The 22,664-nt window shown below is 50.6% G+C and overlaps 6 protein-coding genes across 6 annotated transcripts; 3 read left to right on the top strand and 3 right to left on the bottom strand.

Annotated features, from left to right (window-relative positions):
• Nucleotides 1-4,187: 4,187 nt before the first annotated feature.
• LOC100903431 (lysosomal acid lipase/cholesteryl ester hydrolase) lies at nucleotides 4,188-6,747 on the top strand. The gene is made up of 9 exons (XM_029112654.1): nucleotides 4,188-4,265; nucleotides 4,614-4,688; nucleotides 4,849-4,921; nucleotides 4,995-5,153; nucleotides 5,248-5,395; nucleotides 5,516-5,801; nucleotides 5,888-5,976; nucleotides 6,109-6,324; nucleotides 6,414-6,747. The coding sequence occupies exons 1-9, from the start codon at nucleotides 4,188-4,190 to the stop codon at nucleotides 6,745-6,747; spliced, it is 1,458 nt and encodes a 485-aa protein (XP_028968487.1).
• Nucleotides 6,748-7,763: 1,016 nt separating this feature from the next.
• Stt3A (catalytic subunit 3A of the oligosaccharyltransferase complex) lies at nucleotides 7,764-10,185 on the top strand. Its single transcript, XM_003747508.2, has 2 exons — nucleotides 7,764-9,248; nucleotides 9,342-10,185. The coding sequence occupies exons 1-2, from the start codon at nucleotides 7,877-7,879 to the stop codon at nucleotides 10,118-10,120; spliced, it is 2,151 nt and encodes a 716-aa protein (XP_003747556.1). The 5' UTR covers nucleotides 7,764-7,876; the 3' UTR covers nucleotides 10,121-10,185.
• A 3,023-nt stretch (nucleotides 10,186-13,208) lies between these two features.
• Nucleotides 13,209-14,877, top strand: Nagk (N-acetylglucosamine kinase). Its single transcript, XM_003747657.2, has 2 exons — nucleotides 13,209-13,799; nucleotides 14,123-14,877. Exons 1-2 carry the CDS (start codon nucleotides 13,502-13,504, stop codon nucleotides 14,851-14,853), a joined length of 1,029 nt encoding a protein of 342 aa, XP_003747705.1. The 5' UTR covers nucleotides 13,209-13,501; the 3' UTR covers nucleotides 14,854-14,877.
• LOC100904579 (uncharacterized) lies at nucleotides 14,664-16,585 on the bottom strand. Its single transcript, XM_003747507.1, has 7 exons — nucleotides 16,440-16,585; nucleotides 16,159-16,317; nucleotides 15,855-16,065; nucleotides 15,571-15,748; nucleotides 15,328-15,462; nucleotides 14,932-15,197; nucleotides 14,664-14,782 (listed from the first exon to the last, which is right to left on the bottom strand). Exons 1-6 carry the CDS (start codon nucleotides 16,500-16,502, stop codon nucleotides 15,146-15,148), a joined length of 798 nt encoding a protein of 265 aa, XP_003747555.1. The 5' UTR covers nucleotides 16,503-16,585; the 3' UTR covers nucleotides 14,664-14,782; nucleotides 14,932-15,145.
• Nucleotides 16,586-17,399: 814 nt separating this feature from the next.
• Nucleotides 17,400-18,766, bottom strand: LOC100903142 (uncharacterized). The gene is made up of 5 exons (XM_003747656.1): nucleotides 18,535-18,766; nucleotides 18,315-18,386; nucleotides 18,094-18,229; nucleotides 17,701-18,008; nucleotides 17,400-17,513 (listed from the first exon to the last, which is right to left on the bottom strand). Exons 1-5 carry the CDS (start codon nucleotides 18,682-18,684, stop codon nucleotides 17,400-17,402), a joined length of 780 nt encoding a protein of 259 aa, XP_003747704.1. The 5' UTR covers nucleotides 18,685-18,766.
• Nucleotides 18,767-20,737: 1,971 nt separating this feature from the next.
• LOC100903004 (uncharacterized) lies at nucleotides 20,738-22,058 on the bottom strand. The gene is made up of 4 exons (XM_003747655.1): nucleotides 21,909-22,058; nucleotides 21,468-21,759; nucleotides 20,936-21,365; nucleotides 20,738-20,843 (listed from the first exon to the last, which is right to left on the bottom strand). Exons 1-4 carry the CDS (start codon nucleotides 22,056-22,058, stop codon nucleotides 20,738-20,740), a joined length of 978 nt encoding a protein of 325 aa, XP_003747703.1.
• Between the last annotated feature and the right edge of the window lie 606 nt (nucleotides 22,059-22,664).

Genomic DNA, 22,664 nt, shown 5'->3' with positions numbered 1-22,664 from the left:
AGTAAACATTCGCAGTACGAGCTTTAAGAGACCGCGCTCAGATGATGACTGTGATCCGATACGGTCTCCGACTTATCGATTCGGGCGGCCGGACCTCAGAGCCACAGGAGGAATTTTTCTCTGACGCGCTCATCGGATGCGGCTCTGACGGCCCTGGAGCATGCACATTTGAAGTACATAAGATATGCCATATGCGCAGAGGAATATCCGTGCTCCCGGTCGGGGGCTGATGATCCGACTCGCTTAGATCGATTCCCGAATTCTGCGAAGAATCGATTCGAAGGGATTTCGAAAATCGAGATTCTGTCTTCTGTCGTATCTCTGACTCTCATGCTCATCTGCGGAGCGACGTGAGCACTATCTTGATGATGGTCAGCCTTGTGCTCTTCCGGACGTCCCTTGACTCCACAGAATCTTCCTCGTGTCTTTCAGGCAGGCTGACATGTCGCATCCACTTTCGCCGACCCACCCGACTCGGTGGGAAGAAGGCATCGATGCGGCATAGTACGGAGCCCGGAGCCGCTTCCGGCTGAGCCGAATCGCGAAGTTCCTTTGCGAGCTCCGCCGCTGAATATTCGTTATGGCGTTGTCCTCAATTCACGACCCGTGTCTTCTCCTACCGCTGTCCTTCGCGAGAGCACGGCATGCTCCTGTTTGTACGAGACCCAAGAAGTCACCAGCGCGCTGTAACGCTCCTTCGCCTTTCAAGGAGCGCGGTTTTCTAAACCTGCACCAGAAAACCTCCTTGACTTTCTCGGCATACACGTCAGACGGGAAATGGGATAGAGAAGAGGACATTATCCGAAGTCCTCGCTCATCACAATGGCTTGCCTATGCCGGAGCACTGACTTCGCTTAGCAGAAACTACAGAATCGGGGCCATCCTAAGCAAGCGGAAACAGATTCGGGAACTGTCACAGTCGCCCTGAACAGGGCGTGTTCCAATGCGAACATTTTCGACCACCTGGATAATGCATCGATGATATAATAATCAGGTACACGAGGGCTTCCACTAGTGCTGCAGAATTTACATGTGTATACTCGAATGCTCGCTCCCAAGGTCTGACAGCCGCTTCCCATAGGCCCATCGGCGCTCTCTGAGAATCTCGATCGAGTTGTACGCAAACGTCGTCTCCGTGACGACGAGCCGCGCGGTCCGACTTTCACAAGCAAGCTTCATGCTTTCGCAGTCGCCCTCATGAACTTTGGAAGAGATTTTCTTGCGCAGCACATTCGGAACCTCCACCCTGTCTCCGGAAAATAAGCGTGCATCCCTGTGTCCGCGATAGACAGAGTCTTCCTCCGCCTGTAGCAGTCCCGAAGTCCTCCCCGACACCCAAATACGTTTCCCGTGGGAAATGCAATACACAGGCTTCAGCTCGACGTTTCTCGATATTTCTGGTCCTCCGTGCGCTGCTTGAGACGCTGCTGGAAGCTCTGCTCTTTTGATGAGCTCATGAGAGCTCAGGAGGCTTCGTGAGGAACTCCTATTATTGAGGACGAGAAAAGGAGCAAGCACGGAATGGCAAGAAGCGGTTGTCTCCGTCGGATCACTCGATGAAAGAATGATGTTTCTGGTCAGTCGGTAGAAGTATCAAGGATTGGATGTGACGGAGTTCCGTATCTAGTTGCCTCGAATTTTTTCCGGGAATTATCTCACGACGATTCCACTGGATTCCACGTTCGGGCGTCCCGGCTGAAGCCCCTTGGATTGTGCTGCGCTCAGGAGCTGAGGAATTTGGGGAAATTCCCACAACCAAGGTCAATCGGAGAGGGACCGGCCGGGCTGAAGTGAAGTTTCCATTCACTTTCAAAAGCACCCGACATTGTTGACGAGAATGTGATCAGACGACGATGGTTAAAAACTCGACGTGAAAGCCGCTTGTCGGTACATGCATGACTCCATCTGGAAAACAGCCGGACCGTGTACTTGACGCGGATCATTCCCTCCTCGAATCGATAGCCAAGAGTTCGTGGGTCATTCCTGACGAGAAGTTCGGTAATTTCGCAGATAGACAATTTGGGCTGAACATGATTGGTATAGAAACATTATTCCACACAACGGGAAGGACGAGTATTGCGTCACAAACTTGAATCCGGCGAATTCTATTGATTACACTTGCTGGCTTGATTCGATGCGGACTGTCGGAACCTGGAAGGCTTACTGGTTTGTTGGCGGACGGAAGGGCAATCCAACAGACGGTCTGATGAGCGGCTTTTAAAGTCTCGCCGACGAGAGTCGAGGACAAAAGACCGTCCCCGCTCTCTCAGTACATGAAATTCTTTGCGCAACATTGCGTGCATGAGCTCGGTAACTTACTTGAGGGTTGACGGTTGTCGTCCGCCAGCGGATTCGTCGACCCGCTGAGAGATGTTTCGACACTGTGTCATCTTAGTGACGATCGTTGCCTCCTCAGAAGTTCTCCACGTCCTCGCAGAGCTTGATCCTGATGTCGGGAAGAACTTCGTGAGTACCTTTAGCAACATCCCTATCTCCAAGCGGGGAGCCCGAAGGGGTTCGTGGGAGTGGGAGATTCGTGTCTGTGCTCAGCGTCGGACTCGGCAGCGCTTGCATCGGCTCGGAAGCCGTAAACTGGTTCCGTCCGCGGATGTTCCGAGGGGGAATATCCCTGAGGAGGACGAACGAAATCCTTAAATTGCCCTCTGTGACATAAGACATCTAAGCTCTATACTTCGAGTTGCGGGAGCGCGGAACGCTAAGTCTTCAAAACACGGGGTATTATTACGTATCGGGTACCTATCGGGATGCCGTGAATGTTGTAATGCACGGGCATTCAACGGAGATCAACGGATCTCAACTGATTACAAAGGCTTTAACCCCTCGAAGATATGTGAATCATTAGAAACCATTCATGATAGGAAATAGTACCGTGTTCAATCATTTCTAAGAAAGGGGAAGGCAGTCTCCAGTATTAGGGCACTTTCGAGGTTGTGAATGCAAGGGGAGGAGTCGCGAAAAGCAGAAAACTTTTTCTGCGGCTCCGCTGCTGTAGGAAACCATTATGCTCGGGGTGGTGTTTGATTTGATCCGTTCAATATTGTCCGCAAGAGTTAGTGACCCAAGTCTCCCGCTGATGGGCGAGAAGTACACGGGCAGTCTCCGTCAGAGCAGGTTTCGTGAGGTCAAAAAATAGACGGGCATGCCCCGCAATCGGAATAATCGAGTTAATTGCCCCCGGGAGTCCGAATGGGACCTCAGCTCAGAGATGGTCATGATCACGGATTCGTTCAAAATTATCATAATCCATACCAATCATTATAATCCTACCCGAAATCATGAGAGGGACTCGAAAATCCACGATTGGGGTGTCGGAAATGCCTTCGGATCTATCCGAGGTCGTCGATGAGAATTCGACGCCACGTATCGCCCACCTCTACTCTCTGGGGCTCAAACCGTATACACGAACTCGAAAAGGAGATCAAGTCAATCATTATCATCCGGATTATTATCCACGTGATAGTCACCATAGTCTCGATTCATAAGAATCACGATGACGCCAATCAGCTCGGTGCAATCGGTTTCCCGGGCAGCAGGGAAAACCCTTGATTTTTCTCGGGGACGAGAAGTAGCTCACACGGTGATTGATCTTGCTCTTTCGCGATGCACGCTCAGACGCTTGAATCGTCAAGTTATCCACGCGGGAAGGTGTGGAGTGTCAGACGATTCTTCTTCTTTGACCCGATCGACTTGAGCTCCGCTGCAAACAACATTCTCTTCTTCCATTTCCTCGTACTCGGCGGATCATTAGTCTGGTCAGACTCTGCCGCTCGATAAGCGGAGTGACTCGGAATCGATGGGTTCAGCCTGGGCTATCATTAGCAGGAGCGTAATCTCGGCATGGAATAATCGAGAATGAAAGCTAAGAAATGTGACCATATGGACGAATCTGCACGATGGATCTCAGAATAGTTTACAGTACCTCGACTTACAGTCGTCTCGACTTACGACCGATTCGACTTACGATCCTTTTTTCTAGAAGAATTTGTTTCGACTTCCGAACGATTAATTCGAGTTGCGTCCGATTTTTTGGGGCGAATAATTCGCGGTTGTCGCTCGACTCGCTCTGAATTAATATGTGCACAACTAATGAACTGAGGTTTTGTTGTCGATGAATACACATTTCGCGGTCCATCTACCCCGCTCTGAGCTGATCTAATCGCCCCACTATGGGCTCCTATGGGAAATTCTGTTTCGAATCACGATCTTTTCGACTCACGATCGGTATCCGGGAACGGATTAAGATCGTAAGTCGAGGTACCACTGTACTGCTTCCGACAGGCGGCATCTCCTGCTGAATCACCTGCCTGTATTGTCGAATGTTCCTCTTGAGGATGGAGTGGGCACGATTGTGGTCCTGGAACTCCCGGTTGATCAAAACTCTTGGAAAATCAAAGTAGAGTGGTGCCCAGTACCGCTCGGCCTGATTCTCCTCGTGTCACAGATGGCATGACTGCTCGGAGAAGGTCTCCCTCGGAGAGCCTCGGAGCAAATATTATGTGGAGACCACACTGAGGACGTCTGGATCCTGGAGACTATTCGTCACTTTCGAAGGGAGGGCTTGGCATCAGACTTTCATTTCCCTTTGATTGCAGAGTGAATTGGTCCTGTCGAAGGGATTTATACCCGAGGAGCACCACGTCATAACCGAGGACAAGTACATTTTAGGGGTATTTCGCGTCAGATGCCGCCAGAATTGTTGTCCTGAAAAGGTATACCGAGGCAGGTCCATCTCGAATTGACCAGGGTCTCTAGACTGTCATTATTGATCTTGCATCTTGCTGATGGGCGAATTGAACATGAGACGTCTCGAAAACCGAGAAATTCCAGGTAGTCTACATTTCGACCCCCCTCTTTTTGGACAGCGACGCTTTCGTCGCCGACTTCGCGAACAATTCCCTCGGTGAGCGCCCTCTGTCAGAATATCATTCGAAGATTCCTCCGGTGAATCTTACGCGATAAGTGAGTGGTTTCAGCGTTCCTCCTCGCGGACAATGGTTTCGATGTATGGATCGGAAACATACGGGGGACTAAATACAGTCGAGCCATGGTCGGGAAACCGGATCCCTCTGCATCAGACACGTCGTTTTTCGACTACACCTTCATCGATGCTGGCTTGAAAGACATACCAGCAGGTGATCTCTCCTCACGTCAGAATCCATACACCATCTCATAAGGGCCTACGCAGACCGCCGCGAGAACTGACAGCATTCAAAATTTCCCGTCTAGGTATCGAATACGCCTTGGCTAAGACCGGACGATTGCGTCTATTCTACGTCGGGCACTCCCAAGCGACCGCTGGACTTTTCGCGTTGCTCTCATATCGTCCCGAGTTCAACGAGAAAATCATTGCGATGGCTGCTCTGTGTCCCTTCAGGTGAACTATGCTTCCGAACGAAGACGAACGATAGAGACAAAATAGTGTTGTGGTTCGAAACAGCGTCAGAATTCCATGAAAAATTTTCTGGGCTCTCATTCGAAGAAAACTCTCCTGCAGGCGGATATCCTGCAACGTAGGTCAGGATATGCAGTTCGGCACCCTGGCCAATATCGCTCACTTCTACCGATCTCTCAATGTAAGAGCCGGAGCTTCGCTGGATACGATGGATCCTTGTTCATCATTCACGATCGATAAATTGCGATGGTTACAGGCCCTGCGATCTGTATTCGGGGAATTTCCCCCCAAGACCGGACTCCATCAAAATTTACTGTGCAAAATTTCGAATTCGCTCTGTGCGTTTGCTTTGCATTTCGGTCTCGGCACCGCGCCGAACCTCAATCAGGTCAGGGCTCCAAGTGGAAAAAACCCAAATCATATGGTCTCGTTTTTCTGAATACTGTGCTATTTGACTTTCCCTCCTTCTTCCAGAGCCGTCTGGACGTTTACGTGACGTTCATGCCCGCTCCGACGTCGCTGAAGAATTTAGTTTTCTTTGGACAGGTACGCCGACCATATATGTAAGAAAATACTCGGATAACTTGGAGGCGCATTTTTAGTTCCCGCTTCTCGGAACTGTCGGGAGCCCATTCAGTCATCGGGTCATAAAACAGAGCACAGATCACGGCTTCTGAATTTCGACCAATCCATAGATGTCGAGTAGGAGCTGCAACAACACCGACGAAGTCTACGATTTTGACTACGATGACCTCACACGGGGCTGGGGAAGTCTATCGTCATTGTTCAATAAGGAAGAATCGAACATGCTTGCCTACGGCTCGAGTGAACCGCGACGGTTCCTCGCGAAGGACATTCGAATACCCGTTCGGCTGTACTATGGAGACGATGACGGTTACGCTACAACAATGGTGGGATAACGAGGAATCCATTCCTTTTCTCGACTCTCCCCTCGAGGCTAACTCCGACCGACGATTGATGGATACCGCCTTGTTTCCAGGAAGCAGAGCGGCTCTCGAGAGAACTTCCAGATTATCGGGGCTCCTTCAATCTGGGCCCAAATTTTGGACATTGGGACCTCATTATGCCCACTTACAACGCAAGTCATGTCCACGATGCTATGCATTTTCTCGACAATTTCGTGGCGAAAACATGCAGACTCTGAAGTGACTCTGAAGTCGCGACATCGATCCAGGGATTTTCAATTCCATACTCAGCTCCCGCACTTGTTGGAATCCACCAAGCACGTCACAAACAGACGATCAAAGGTCATGGTCTCAAATAAAAGCGTATCTGTATTGATTCAACGAGTCGTTCCCGTCGACGAGAGCTAGTGTCGAGTGACTGCAACCTTAGCGGACGTCGAACTCTAGATTTCTCTGTTCGGGGAAGAGTCTTCGTCACCGGTTGGCGCTGATTGGTGATCCCTTGATTGCCGCATTTGAGATCCGTCTGAGGGGCGAAGCACATCAACAAGGCTTTCATCGTGGTATGATAGCTCTGGCGATCGATGACGCACGGCAGTCCGTCAACGATACGGTTGAGCTAGGCTGTTTTTCCTTCCCCCTCGAGGCTGTACCCGCAGACAGCCCATTCAGCGCTATCTACAGAAAAATTACCCCATCTGATGTTGTGCCTTCAGATGATGGGCAGTCTCGCTCCGAAAGTCTGGATCACACGCCGGTCAGCGGATAGCGCATGCGACGTTTGCTTTGAAATGTCCACAAGTAGACTGGACTGTTCGGAAACCGTGCTCATGAGAGCGACGGAACTTCCGCGAGCGACGTTGAGCTTAGAAATAAACCTGTTTCCCGCATCTAAGGCAAAATCGGTTAAACGAAGCCCTATCCTCTAAACAACTGACCTAGGCGGCGGGTCGCCTCGGATCTCTCCGCATCCTGAGGCTGTCCTAAGTAAGATAACTGAGCTCGTGCTGTGGACGCGACCCCTCGAATCATCGTATTCGATTGCGATCTCGACGCGCTCGGGATCCCGAGATTGCATGGGGACCTTGTTGTGGATGTCATGACAGAAGTCAAACGGTCAAAAGTCGTGATAATCACGGTTGGGATCACCGCACTATATCTACCGGCTGCGAGGCAAAGATCATGGGCATCAGCGTCTCCATGCGCCGGTACACGGATTTCTATCTGTGAACGTCATTCCCCTACCACGAGGATGTGTTCCCCTACGGAGTATCATGCGCCGATCAAACAGGATCGGTCGTCTGATCGTCCACTCGAAGGAATGTCCTTCTTTTAGAAGTCGGAATCGGACCGACTCCAAAAGAGAGCAGCGCATATGATCGCTTGTTTTGACAACACAGGCACACGCCGCAGCCGCCAACTTCAGAGCTCGACGAGCGAAAGAGTTTGTTGCCAGCAGCAGGCCGGCGAGCCGTGAAGCGACCGGAACAGTCAGCCGTCCTACGTACAGAGAGCTGCTTTTCGCAAGTCCAATACTATGGGTACCGCCAACGGGCATACGACCAGCCCGTTGGAGCTCAAGCGCCATTTCTGGTGGAGCCGAATGAACTCCGATAAACAAGAGGCTGTGCTGAAGCTGGTCATTTTGTCCATAGCGTGCATCCTATCGTTTTCGTGCCGATTGTTTAGTGTGCTCCGCTTCGAAAGTGTCATCCACGAATTCGATCCGTACTTCAACTACCGCACAACACAGTTTCTTTCCGACAACGGGTTCTATGCCTTCCACAACTGGTTCGACGATCGCGCCTGGTACCCGTTGGGCCGGATCATCGGTGGGACGATCTATCCCGGATTGATGGTGACTTCGGCGGCGATCTATCATGTCGCCAACGCGCTCAACATCACCATTGACGTGCGAAACGTCTGCGTGTTCCTCGCGCCGGCTTTCTCATCGCTGACAACGATCGTGACGTATCTACTCACTCGCGAACTCTCTAACACGAGCAGCGGGCTGGTTGCCGCTGCAATGATATCGATCGTGCCGGGATACATCTCGCGGTCTGTAGCCGGGTCCTACGATAACGAGGGTATCGCTATCTTCTGCATGCTGCTCACATATTATCTCTGGGTAAAAGCTGTCAAGACGGGTTCGGTGCTGACAGCTGCCACCTGTGCCATCGCGTATTTCTACATGGTATCGTCGTGGGGTGGATACGTTTTCCTCATCAATCTTATCCCTCTGCACGTGTTGACGCTGATGGCCACCGGAAGATTCAGCCACCGCATTTATACGGCTTACTCGATCGTCTATTGTCTGGGCACGCTGCTCTCGATGCAGATCCCGTTCGTGGGATTCCAACCGGTCCAATCGTCTGAGCATATGGCCGCCCTCGGTGTATTCGGGCTTTGCCAACTGTACGCTTTCCATGAATATCTTCACTCGAAACTGAGCAAAGAGCAATTCGAAATCCTTTTCCGAGCCGTTATGGTCCTCGCCGCGGCTACCGCGGGGACCGGCATCATCATAGCGACAGCGTTTGGAAAAATTGCACCTTGGACGGGACGTTTCTACTCGTTGCTGGATCCATCATATGCGAAGAATAACATTCCCATCATCGCATCGGTCTCCGAACATCAACCGACAGCGTGGTCGTCGTTCTACTTCGATCTACAGCTGCTCTGCTTCCTGTTCCCAGTGGGAATGTACTTCTGTTTCAAGAAACTCACCGACGCCAATATTTTCATAATCCTCTACGGGGTCACTTCGATATATTTCGCTGGTGTCATGGTCCGTCTAATGCTCGTCTTGGCTCCGGTCATGTGCATACTCGGCGGGATTGGGATGTCGAACATGTTGGTGATCTACATCAAAATGATGTGCAACAAAGGAGAAAAGAAACCCAAGAAACGTGAGCGATTTATACTTCGATAACAGCATGTAATACATCAATGCTCCTCATGCTGCGAAGTGGAGGGAAAATCTCAATCTATTCCTCTTCCAGACGATGCCAGCAACGGACTGCCGAAGGAGAAAATCGGTCAGGCCTTCGTCGTGATAATGATCATATTCATGGTTTTCTACGCCCTCCATTGTACATGGGTCACCTCGGAGGCGTACTCTAGTCCTTCGATCGTCTTGTCCGCTCGTGCACACGACGGCTCAAGAATCATCTTCGACGATTTCCGAGAGGCCTATTACTGGTTGCGTCAAAACACACCTGAAGACTCGAAAGTCATGTCGTGGTGGGACTACGGTTATCAGATAACGGCGATGGCGAACCGGACGATTCTAGTGGATAATAACACATGGAACAACACTCACATATCCAGAGTTGGTCAAGCGATGGCATCGGACGAGCACACGGCGTACGAGATCATGCGCGAAATGGACGTTGATTACGTTCTCGTGATTTTCGGTGGGCTGTCCGGCTATAGCTCTGACGACATAAACAAATTTCTCTGGATGGTCCGTATCGGAGGCTCTACCGAAAAAGGCAAACACATCAAGGAACATGATTACTACACGCCGTCCGGCGAGTTCCGCGTCGACAAAGAAGGATCGCCAACTCTTCTCAACTGCCTCATGTACAAGCTGTGCTATTATCGTTTCGGAGATGTATACACGGAAGGCGACAAGCCGGCCGGTTACGACCGGGTCAGGAACGCCGAAATCGGCAACAAACAATTCAAGCTCGATGTTCTGGAGGAAGCTTACACCACGGAGCACTGGCTTGTGCGGATTTACAAAGTCAAAGACCCACCTAATCGCGGCGTGCGATAATCACGTGATTGTCCATAGTTCTGAACAAATGTAAAAAAAATACAAAGTATGAGACTTTTGTGTGACGCCCTCCCGGCGAGAAAGACGTCGCGGATCTCAAGATGGTCTATATATCGATTATTATTTATGCTTAGATAATGAACTCGATGTTCAATAAACTTCCAAAGACGACGAGTATGATCAATGTTCGAACATGAGCACTGGAGGAGACGTGCTAGCCAATTTTCGGAGCTAAATCGTTGGCTCCGTCGCAATCTTGGACCCATCGGGCGGGAAACAGCGCGGAAGGAAAGTTTTTTCCCCTTTTCGCTGCGCTCAGCGGGGGGCGTGGATATATCCGGCGTCGCCGAAGTCGCCAGCTTCTTGGCGTCTTGCGTTCCCAAGCCGCCGCGCGACGAAAAATCCTCCGGCCAACTAACTGCGACCGCGGACGAAACCATTTTCGTTAATTGTGCTGCAGACGCATGGATCGTTGTTGGGGGGGGGGGAATTCACGGTGGGAGAGAAAGGAGCGGCGCTGGAGCTTCAAGACGAGCTGATCGTGTGAGGACAGACTTCCCTCAATCTGCTACCAGGAAAAGAATGGTCAAAGGCGCTGTAGCTCGCGCTGAATCTCGAACATCCGCAGTGAAGGTTGAACATAATCAAAGCTATTCTGTACGAAGACCAAGCCTCGTTAAAGCTGGGGAAAGCCCTGTATGGCCTCGAAGCGCTCCAGGAGAACACGCTTATAGGTTTTTGTGCGACTTGGGAAACTAACGCAAAGCATTGCCACGCAGCTCAGGCCGTCTGTAGGCCACCCTTGACCTCGGAGAGACCCTTGAAGTTCGCTTTTCACCTTTATAATCGGACCAATGCCCCTCGAAATCGCAAAGAGTTCTCTGCCTCCGGACTGCCGTCTAGGGTCTAGGGCGTTTAGGGAAAGCGGAATAAGATACATTTACCTAGAGACATAGAACATCGTTCAGAAGCTTTTGGACCAATCGAGGGAGCATACCATCTGATCAGAACCTTCGCGCCCATCAGAGTATACACATGCACGCAGTGATGGATCCAGGGATGGCTCGAGGGAAAGCGGTTTTGATCTCTCAACTTGCCCGGAAATTATTTCCTGTGGAACTCGCGGAAGGACGCGAAATCAAGGTATATCAGATTCATATATATATTCAGATTCAAAGAGTGGATCTTCGTTTTAGGGTTTATTCAACACAGGGATATTTATGCAGTGAAGGTGAGACAGTGAAAACTTCCGGGGGATTCACAATATGAATCGTATGACAATCGTATGAACGCGCATCTTGGAGTTGGCACTGTACTGAACGCAATCCGGCGTCGTCACTGGATTCTACGAGGAGGAAAAGCGATTAAAAAATCATTGCGGGGTTGCGTCGTCTGTAGAAAATCGCATGGACCAACCGCCGATCAGGTCCAAAACCCTTTCACCTCTCCACCTGCACAAGCGTGCGAACAATTCATCTGAAGTTCTTGCCCGACATGTCAACCACTCAAACGCATCTCTCACTGCGCTGATTCCAGGCCTATTATCCTTCATGCAGGCTGTTCATATCGCATCATGGCGGCTCACGAGCTGCCGCCGATATCCGTCGTCCCTTCAAGTCATTTCGCGACCCGCAAGTGCGAGAGCTACTCAGTAAACATCGTATGGATTGGTCTTTCAATTGACCTCGTGCAAGTCGGCGAGGGGGATTATCCGAACGACACGTTGGTGTGATCAAGAATGTTCTGAGGAAGACATTGGGTCGGAGCCTCGTTTCGGTGGAAGGATTCAGCACTATCCTCTGCGAGCTGACAGCGATTATCAATGATCGACCTCTGTCCTACGTCTCGCCTGATTCAGATGAGCCACGCGCTATCACTCCTGCAATGTTCCTGCGTGGTGGGCCCTCGGCATCGCCGCTTTGCGGTTCGACAATCCTCGACTGCTTGAACCTAATGGCAAAGTTCCGGCTTGGCCGCTTGAATCGGGGGCTCTACGGTGCAAGCTCTTGGATAGAACAACCTCGCGCTCTGCATTTTAGATATCGCGCCCGGACAGCATCGCAGGCCTCATCACTGATCACGTAGAGAGGGTCGGAGGCGAGGGATACTCTGTCGAAGGGTCGACTTTCCAAATGAGCTGCCTTCTATCGAAGTCACCGAAAAGAACGCAGTGTTGAGCGAGGAATGTTTCCAATCCGTGGAGGGTCGATACTCAACCACCTGTCCTGAGGTCCCGGCTCTACTACCCGTGACAGCTGCCATTCCAGGCTCGACGCCGTCCGACGTCTTGTAAACAAGTGAGTTTATCCGCGTCCTGGAGGACTCTGGATGAGCTTTTGCAATCGAATTAAAAAGCCATCATACACGTAATGAACATCAGGACAAAATCGAAGTTCTCCTAACAGCGTTTTCTGGGTTATCATTGGGCCGGATCGTGGATGGGCTCCTAACCGGAAGGAGTCCGGAATACGAGTGGGATTAAGTCGCCGGCAATATACGTTGAACGTATCGTCGTCCTCTCATTCCACTCGTTTTACGTAGTTGAGGAAAAAGGGAAGCTCCGGCACCTGGAATATTAATCAGAGATCTCGGACGGAACGAACTGTCAAACTCGTATCAACAGAACCGATCGCGGAATGGAATGTTGATCGGAGCAAACGCTGCTGGAGCCCTCATCGAGTGGAGAGAGTCGCTACCCTTCACCCCGGCTACACGATGCTACATCAGCTGAGCAGTCGACTCTTGGCGGAAGCTTGTTTCTCCCTCGTCTCAATATATGACAGCCAGAGTGAGAGTTCCTAGGTTTCCGACTCAGTGAGTTCATTCGAGTGATCGGAGATTAGCGGGCGCCGTAAGCGGATAGTACCCTCTCCTAGATCTCCATTTGTGTACTCTTTCGGGCTGACAGTTCTTATCTCTCTCATGATACGTCGTCGAAACAGGTTGATGACACACATCACATGTGCTCAGACTTCCCTCAGCCATTCAACAAGCGAGCCAATGCGATTCGAGACGAGAGTCTTCCTGTCTGACGCTCGATGGAATTTCTCCCTGGAGGAGTCCACCGATTTCATAATTATTTACGAGATCGATTATTTCGCCAACGGAATTCCGCCTGGCGAAAACTCAGTCCTAGCCTTCGTGTTTCAGGTTTCAGCTGACCTCGAGCGGCCATTGTTCGCGGCTCGTCACCGATTACGTCAGATCTCTTCGATTCCGTTGTAGAAGGGTTGACACTTGGAGCACATGGCGATTAAAAGCAAGATTCGAGATAACCTATCAGTTTTAGAATCGGCTCGGCTCCGCATTTAGTCGAATAACCTCCAGGCCGATTGCGTGAGCGGAAAGTTCGTCCGGGAACTGTGCAAAAGTGATTCTGCGATGCAAGGTTTCGTTGGGATAGAAGGAGGCGCCTCGGTGTCGAAATCGGTTCTGGTCAAAGACGACGGCTCAATATTGGCTGAGACCGACGGCCCATCTTTGAACCACCTACTCGATGGAATCGATGTTGTCTTTGAACGAATCAAAGATCATCTCCGAGAGCTTCGGAAGAAGTCCTCGACCGTTGAGGAGACCTTCAAAATTATTTCCATCGGCTTGTGCTTGAGTGGATGTGAAGACGAGACGGCGAATCGGAAACTTGAAGAGGAGTTCCTGAGAAGGGATCCGACTCTGTTCGGTGAGTGCTCAAGCTCCTAAGCGGATGAACTTTTCAGACGCTGCGAGGTTCCTAATTGATCCTCGGGCTGTGGGTCTCGAGGCCTTACGGCTATTGAGTAGCTCCGAGCGAGGAATTCTCGACCGGGAGCAACATCGGAAACTTACAGTCACTAAAACACCGCGAAGCGGAACTCCTTGTCTCGACGGAACGGGTCTATGAATCGATAAATTATGACTGAGTCGAATCAGAATTCCGATGGTGATCCTACCCCAAGGAGAAACGGAGACAATTCTTCCCGCCTCCCGATGCACTATCAAGTCATTATTTCGAACCGTTCGCAGGAAATGTCAAAGTCGCAAGCGATGTTGTGGGCTCTATTCGAACGGTGACTCCTGACGGAGGACTGGTTTTAATATCCGGAACCGGCTCCAATTGCTTCCTCTTGAACCCCGACGGCACTTCAGCTCGCTGCGGAGGCTGGGGACATCTCGTTGGCGACGAAGGCTCTGGATTCATTTGCTCAAAGAGAGCCATCAAAATCGTGCTAGATAATGAGGACAACTTCGGAACGAGTATTCATGATGACAGAGAACTTCGCAGAATCATCTTCGAACACTTCGACGTAGACAACACACTGAAACTGCTGCCATACTTGTACTCGAATTTCAAAAAGTCTTTCATTGCTCAATTAGCCCAGAAAATCTCACAAGGAGCCCGATGTGGGGACGCACTCTGTAAGCTGCTCTTCAAAGATCTAGGAATCGATTTAGCGAAACACGTGAGGGCTGTGAGCAGTGCGATCTCGAAAGATTTCTACGGAATGCCTGGGGGTCTCCCCATCGTTTGCGTTGGGTCTCTCTTTCTCTCTTGGGACTTGATGAAAGAGGGATTCGTTGAAACTCTGGGGAGTGATGTTCCAGAATACACCTGCGTAAGACCGACCGTCAGCGCCGCGATCGGCGCAGCATATCATGCGTCGTCCGTGGCCGGCTCGAAGATCCCTGTGAATTTCTCTGAGAACTTCGAGATTCTTCATCATTATTCTGCGGCGAGCTCTAACGGAGAGACTTGAGCTCACCGACCCCACCACCGATTTGACTGTATCCGCCGAAATGACGAATAAATTAGGGTTTTCACATCGGATACGCACCCAGGAAACTTCTTTGTCTTCGACTTCGATGAGTGTGAGAACATTGGGGAGCAAAGACTCTGTCTTCTCGAACAGAATAACATATATTAATTCAGCGCTGAATAAAATCCAAGACAGGAGAAATTTTCTTCGATATGTCACGTCAATCCGTCTCATCCGTAGGCCAATGGCGTATACGCGACGCGTCTCCTTTCTTAAAGTACCAGGGGAGGAACTACAGCACGGTTCGTTGCGCTTCATTTCGGCTCGGCAGGTTCGTCTTGAGTCTGGAACGATCCGATACGCGTGCAGGGATCCTCTCGATCAATGAAATCCCCTATGAGGCATATGTATACCTCATCTGATATGGAATAGTCAGCCACTAGATGATTTGAGTTTAGATCGGCTCACGCTTACTCTCTCATGAATTCATGACTCCTCGGCGAAAGCTTCATCGAGCTTTTAGTTGGGGAGTACAAGGCGCTTTGGGGATATAAGCGTGGAGAGCGATGACAGATGTGGTCTCCGGCCATCGCATTACTTCTCGGTTCCCTGAATCAAAACAGAAGAATTGGAGGAAATTTAGTTTGCGCAAACGATTCGCTATGATAGGACTCGAGAAATGGGGATTCAGGAGCAAACGTTAAATTGACCGTCTACCGCGCTGATTTCCAATATCTGGTGTATGGCGATTCAGGAGTGACGCTGATGTAGGAGTCAAACGGGTGGAGATAGAATATGATACTCTCCAACCTCTGGGACATATAGATAGCTAGAACTCCCGTGATCAACGTTATGAGTACGGATACCGCCGACAGGAAGAGAACTGATGTCCACGCTGGAAACAAAAGCGTCGAAAGTTCGGGTGACGTTCTCTTTCGTCATGAATGTCCTGAATGGGGGAGCTCTCTAATTTCACGTGTGATCTAGGGTGTGGCACTCACCGATGTCTGTGTCTTTCTCAAGATCTATGGCCAGCTGATTCATAAGATGATCCGATCCCCGGAAATGAACCACCAAGGCAGAAATTATCAGCAGGAATAGGAAGTTGGCGAAGGCAGAGCCCAGAAGCATACACAATCGCACCCGAATAAGGGTGATAGCGTCTTTCAAGAAGCAGTACGTCATGAAATAACTCAGGAACATGGCAGCGTACTGGAAGTAAGCACTCTCAAATAAAATGGGAATCTATTTCTGCTTGAAGAATCTGGAAATCGCTCGCAAGCATACAGAGCACATCTTCCTCACCAATGCGCCGAGAGAAAGTGTCATGATGAAACGAAGCCGGTCTCCTGGCGTGTTTTCATACATTCGTGTAGCTTCAAAGAAAGTTCCGGTCGCGCTCAGGAAGTTCATGAGAATCGCTGTATCCATGAAACACAAGCAATACTTTGCCCAGCCCAGAATCTGGGGAAAAAGAAGTTCAATTGAGTGTGACGGAAGCGGCTCACCACGTCCTTGTAAACGATGGTTTACGCTAAGATGACAGGCTGGCTTCGGTAACGAATCTCAACGGAGCGGCTGATTACCTCACGCTCATCTGCATTGAAATTTCGCACACTGCATAGGGATCTCACTGGGAAAACCGTCATCGTGGCTCAGCGTGTGAGTGTCAAGTTCGAGACCTTTCAAATACAAAAACAGGACGGCAGCGAGTGGACGCACGCAGAAGAACAAAGACACGTGCATTTGCGGATGTCGACTATCGGATGTGCCACTCTCGGGATACACTCCTGCCGAGAACCACAGCGAATAAGATACGATCCGATTTCGAGGAAATCTTGCGACCCAGAACTAATTGGATCGCATAGATCTGACCTCGATCCTAAAAAGTGTTGAGAGTACACAGCCAGGGCTGCCTCTCCGGAAATCGATGGCTATCATCGAGATGATGCTGGCAGTTCCGAGCGAGTCCGGATCCCCTTCCACACCCATTATCTTATGAATCCCTGTCATAAGTCCGCCAGGAAAACTGGCAGAATAGCAAGATAGACTCGAGTCGGTGAATGAAGGGAAATTCGTGCAGTGAGCCTTTCGTGTCAAAGCCTTATCTTTATTTTTTAATGTAAACGTGTCAGAAGGAAGGGATATGGAAAACCCAGTCCCCAAATCCTCCCTCAGATCTCTGGCTCGATCCGGAATTCCGCTTGTCTCTCCCTTTGGAGAACGATTGAGCAGTGCGCGAATATTCAAGACGGCGGGAACGAAGTTGTGTCCTCCTCAAGTTTCAGGCAATGGTTCTTCGCGTGATTTCGGGAACAACTTCGAGTCTGAAGGGGTTATGTTCTTCAGCGATAATATATGCCTCGTGGAGCTTCGAACCGCTCCGGGCCTTCGGGGCTCCTGCCGAACCTGTATCCCTGAACACGTTTCAGCCTGAAACCGTGGATCCACAAATTTTTCTCCCCTTGAAATCATTTGCGAATGGTTGATCAATAAGCGATAGACGAAACCACGAGAACTTCCATGCTCACTCTTCTTCCAGGCTTTCATTCGCTCGAATAATCCCATCGGTTCTCCGCGTCCACAAGAACGGCGGCGGAGGTGGGGGAGGTGGTGGTGGGACAAAGGTCGGATGAAGCACACTTCTCCGTCTCGGATACCTGATTTAGGATAAGCAAGCATCATGGACTGTGAAATCGGATCCTGATGAAGCCCCATGAACCACCAGCGCTCAACATACAATTGGTTCCGATAGGGAATGGCAGGATCCTCATCGCTGGAAACGGCGTTTTGCGGTCGCTCGGATCTTCTCGAGTTGCGTCGAGTCGGCGCTATATCTGAACAGACCGAGGACGTTCTCCTATTCAAGTTCTTCTTGCGGAACACGTTTCGATCGTCGGGGTCAGCGTCTTCCTTGTCTTCAAGGATCTTAGTCTCAATGAAGAAATCCTCCCGTCTCATACCGTCCTTCTCGTTCGCCGTTCCGTTGACGAGGACCTCGGTTGCATTCTCGGCGTTCGCTTCCTTTTTTCCTTTTGCGTCTTCTGCATCGGAAATGGCGCCGCCCTCCAACACATTAATTAGACAGTACGTAGCCAAACCGATCACCAACAAGAGGGTGACGTACACAGTGAGGTAGAAGAAGACAGCGAAAGCTGAAACCCGGCTATCGTTAGTTTATCCAGTGTCCCCGGAGATCGCAATAAAGAGACTGGTCCTCTCGTTTAGCCCCAGACTCACCCTGCAGCGGAGCTCCTTCCTCTCGGAAGGTGAGGATCCTTGTCAATTCCGGGCTTCGATTTCCATCCAGGATCAGGCACAGCGCCATGAAGTTCCCGACGACTGCGGCGGCAATCGTGAGCATCGCTTTGTTATGCTTCAAAGAGGAATGAGCGGATGCATGAGTCCCAGATTCTCTTGAGGGGGAGTCGCAATGCTTCTCCATCTATGTGATCTCTCACCTCTTCGACAACATCTGCCGGATCGAGCTGGACTCCGAAGTGTCCCACAATGACGAGACTGACGACGAAATTCTTCGGGGCGAACAACAGATTAGTCACATTGGCTGTCCCTGAGGAGTGTTCGCACTGATGGGTGATCGCGAAATTATTCTCAGAAAGCGGCGACCCAGTATTGGGAGCCCCGCGAGAGAACCGTCGGAGGAAAGGAACGTCAACGTACCATGCCCCCGGTGATTGCAGCAATCCATGTCTCGCTCCCGCTCGTTTTCTTCTGGAGCAATAAGAGGGTCAGAATTCCTTGAATGATTCCGATCAGCCCTTGTTGCCTGAAGATGAATAGCCGCAACTTCGTGCCATTCTTGAGCTGCATCTTGCTCAATTAGGAGCGACTTTGGCTGGAAGAAAATACTCGACACAATTAAACAAGTCGACACGTCCCACTCGTCAACACTAAGGGTGGAGCCTTATACGAGCGCCCTTCGCGATGTGCGGACTTAAGCGTCGATGTGCCGACGACGCTGACGTTTTCCGATCTTGAGTTCGGGCATTCTGGCGTCATGATAGCAGTTTTCTCTCGTTTTCGAAAATGGCCCTCTACTGTCCGCTATCTCCTCCGCGGTATGCCGACCCCTCGGTTGGGATCTTCCACCTAGTTACTCAAACGCGAGCGTTGAGCGGTTGAGATTAGCTCGGATCTATGGAGACTTCAGCAGGAGGCCGACTCGGGCGCCTCGTTATGAGAAGCTCACCATGGGGTTTCGCGCGAAGGGTGCCCCGGAGGAGATACCATGGGTTTCGTTGGAGGTAGGATCATCATCGATACGAGTATGGGTTCCTCTAAAGCTGGGGCTACCCTAGGAATCTGCTGCGACGCCGTCTTCGAACCCCAAGCAAGCGGCTCTCCCGCACGAGACAGCGTCGGCGTCGCTTCACGAATTGAAGTTGTCAAAGCGGATCTACAAACCTATAATGTGATTTGCCTACCGCTTTGGCGATTGGGCTATCCGATGTTATCGTCAATCTTGTACGGTCCGCGCGTGAAAATTACAGGCGTAGCACTTCACCTCAACCCGCGACTTATGTCAGATTCGATTCTTGTTATTCAGGTGCTGTCAATCTCGGACCTTCTACGTTTCGAGAATTCCTATCGAGCTTCTAGAGGCATCCCTCCCTAAGGTCTCAACTCTCTCCCTGCGATTTCGGGTTCCGAGTTTCGATGACAGAGATGTGTGTGGGCCGCATGGTTCCAAGTCCGCTCAAAAAACCTACTCCGTATTGACGAAGTAGTTTCGAGCATTGCGGGGTCTTCCCCGCTAATGCTCTTAGAGGAGGTGCATGCAGGAAAAAGCGGTTTGGTGGCATAAGGCCTCTGAGTTCAAGGAAAGCGCAACTCGCGCTCAGGGAGCTCATGAGAATCCCCGCATTCATAGAACAAGAGGGATACTTCGCCCACATGAAAGAAAATAGGAAGCTCGAGTAAATGTGACGAAATTGACCGACCACGTCATCAGAACCTAGGATTTACGCTGCGATCACTGGCTCGTTTCGAATTACGAATCTTGAAGGAGCGGCTGATGACCTCACGTTCGTCCAAATTGTTCCGCAAGACTCACAGGAATCTCGCTCGGAAACCGTCATCGAGGAGCGCCTCCGGCTCGTGAGACTCTACCATAGGCTTTTACGTTGGTCCAGAGATTCACCCGAGGTTTCATTCATGATCCATCTAATCACGAGATGAAGGAAAAATGAAAAAAACACTAAAGAAAATGAGATCAAGGCCGCAGATTCACCTTTCCGAAGAATGATCATTTACTGTCCGGAATTCGGAAAAATCTTGTGAGGCGGAGGAGCGATCTTCACTGTCAGTTCGGACCCAGAACCCAAAGAAAAAATCGAGTGTTCGTCGATCTAGGAACATCCATGCGCCCGAGGCTTCCGGGTCGAAGCGTTCCGTTTATTGCTTAACGTAAATGTTTCACAAGGGAGAGATGTATGAGAAATCCAGTCCTCAGATCGTTCGTCAGTCTATTATCCTGATTCAAAGGTCCGTTTGTTTTCCGGTTTCGGAAAAGAATGATGCTCCAAAGATCGAGAACAATAGTAATGCCCTCCTAATTTTTTCACGCGATGGCGATTTACATGATCTCGGGTCTGAGTGTACACGGGTCGAGTTCTCTAGCGATGCAATATGCCCCGCTGAGCAACACACTGATTCGGGTCGTCATGACTGCGCATAAGTTCGGGAGCCCTTGCGGACCTGTTCCCCTGAACCCGTCTCAACCTGAAAACGTAGATTGCCAAGGTGAGCCTCTCTCGACTTCTCTCGAAGGCTAGGATCGACTCCTGCCGAACGCGACGATGGAAACACCGAATCAACAACGACGTGTATCCTCACTCTTCTCCGAAGCTTTCGTTCGCCCGAATTATCTGATTAGTTTTCCGTGTCCACTGAGAAGCCCAGAATGCTGGCGGCGGGGGTGGGGAGGGGGCGGAGGTGCAACGGGATAAATGCTGTCCCGTCTCCGGTGCCTGATTTGGAGGAGCAAGTATTACGGACTGATTCGCCGGAATTCTATTGAGCCCCACAGATCCCCGTGCCAGATCACTAGGCTTCAACATACGTCGGGTTCCGATGAGGAATGGCAAAATCGTCGTCGCTGGAAGCAGCTTGGTGCGGTCGCTCGGATCTGCTCGAGTTTCGCCGAACCGGCACTACGCGCGAGCAGAGCGAAGAAGGCTTTCTGTTGAAGTGCCTTGGACCATGTGCTCCACGATCATTGGAGCAGACTCTGTTTCTGTCTTCATCGCTTCTAGGCGCCACGAAATAGGCTTCTTTCCGCATACCATTCGCCTCGTTGACCGGTTCATCTACGAGGACCTCGGGTGGGTTCCTGTGGTTTGCTCGCTCCTTCTTGTTCTTGTTCTTCTCCTTTGCTTTCTCCGGGTCGGCAGTAGCATCCCCAGTCATTAGATATATCAAACAGTAGGTGACTAAACTGATAACCAACAGAACGGTGACGTATACGGTGAGGTGGAAGAAAACCGCAAAGGCTGAAAACCAGGACGGCTACTCTTAGTCATTTCAGGCGCTCCAATCAGACGCGGGGTGGAATGAGCATATTGTACGTCGGCGTTGAGGAGCACGAGACTCACCTTGAAGAGAAATCCCTTCCTCCTGGAAAGTGAGCATCCTCGACAATTCCGGACCTCTATTTCGATTCAAGATCAAACCCAGCGCCATCAAGTTTCCGAGAACTGCGGCCGCTATCATCAGCACCGCTTTGTCTTGCTTCACGGAGGAAAATAGTGAAGGATTAGTCTCGCTCTCCTCTGGGCACGAGCAGCAATCATTCGCGGTGTTTGAGACTCTCACCCCTTCGTCAACGTTCTCCGGATAGAGGTCTACTCCGAAATGCCCCACAATTACCAGACTGAGGACGAAATTCTGCGAAAAGATCGAATGGTAGTCTCACGTTGGTTGTTCGCTTAGGCTTGGTACCTTCGTAGATAATCGCGGATCGTGGCCCTTGAAACAGGGAGCTCCTACATAGACCATCGCCGAATATTATACGGAGCTTAAGGACGTAAACCTACCATTCCGCCGGTGATACCAGCAATCCAAGCGTCGCTCGGATTTGATCTTTTCTCAAGCAGGAACAGAGTCGAGATCCCCTGAGCTATTCCGATCAGTCCTTGTTGCATGAAAATATAGCGTCGCAACTTGGTGCCATGCTTGAGCTGCATTGCGCTCAATGGGGAGCAACACCGGGTGATGAAAACACTCGACACAGCGGAACAAGTCGACTCGTCCCTCTCGCCAAAACTTAAGGTGAAGCCATGTTCAAAAGCCGTCCGCAATGTGCGAACTCAGTGTCGATGTGCGGCCGACGTTTCCACGTCTTTGAAATTAGCTCCTCTACCACCATACGGAGAGCGCTCTCTTGATTTCAATCATTGAGCTCGTACATCATTGAATGTGCTGTGGGCTGTGGGATATGTTCCCTCGCCCACGGGAATACATCCTTGGGTCTCGATCCTTACGCGTGGGGTTCTCTTTCGATTCGGAATTCGATGAACAGAAGGACTTCTGGCTTCATGACTCATTCCAGGAAGAAGTTTATGAATGGAATCCATTGTTGATGAGTGACGAGTCCTTCGCGATCCGGGTTCAAGTCTCGACACCTTCACGAGGCCTGCTCCTCTTTTCTTCGATAGTCTTCTATGCACGAGGTTGAAGACTTCGCGGTCCGATTTGGCTATTTCCACTATTTCTTTCATCTCGGGACCGGGGTTCGGCGATTCCTCCATACGTTCTCCAAGGAGTAACTAATCCATCCGGCGTCTTTCCAA

The sequence above is a fragment of the Galendromus occidentalis genome, unplaced genomic scaffold (assembly GCF_000255335.2).
Source record: "Galendromus occidentalis unplaced genomic scaffold, Mocc_1.1 scf7180000077524, whole genome shotgun sequence".
NCBI lineage: Eukaryota > Metazoa > Arthropoda > Arachnida > Mesostigmata > Phytoseiidae > Galendromus > Galendromus occidentalis.
Note: the sequence above shows the minus strand (reverse complement) of the source record. Positions and strands in the feature narration are given on the sequence as shown.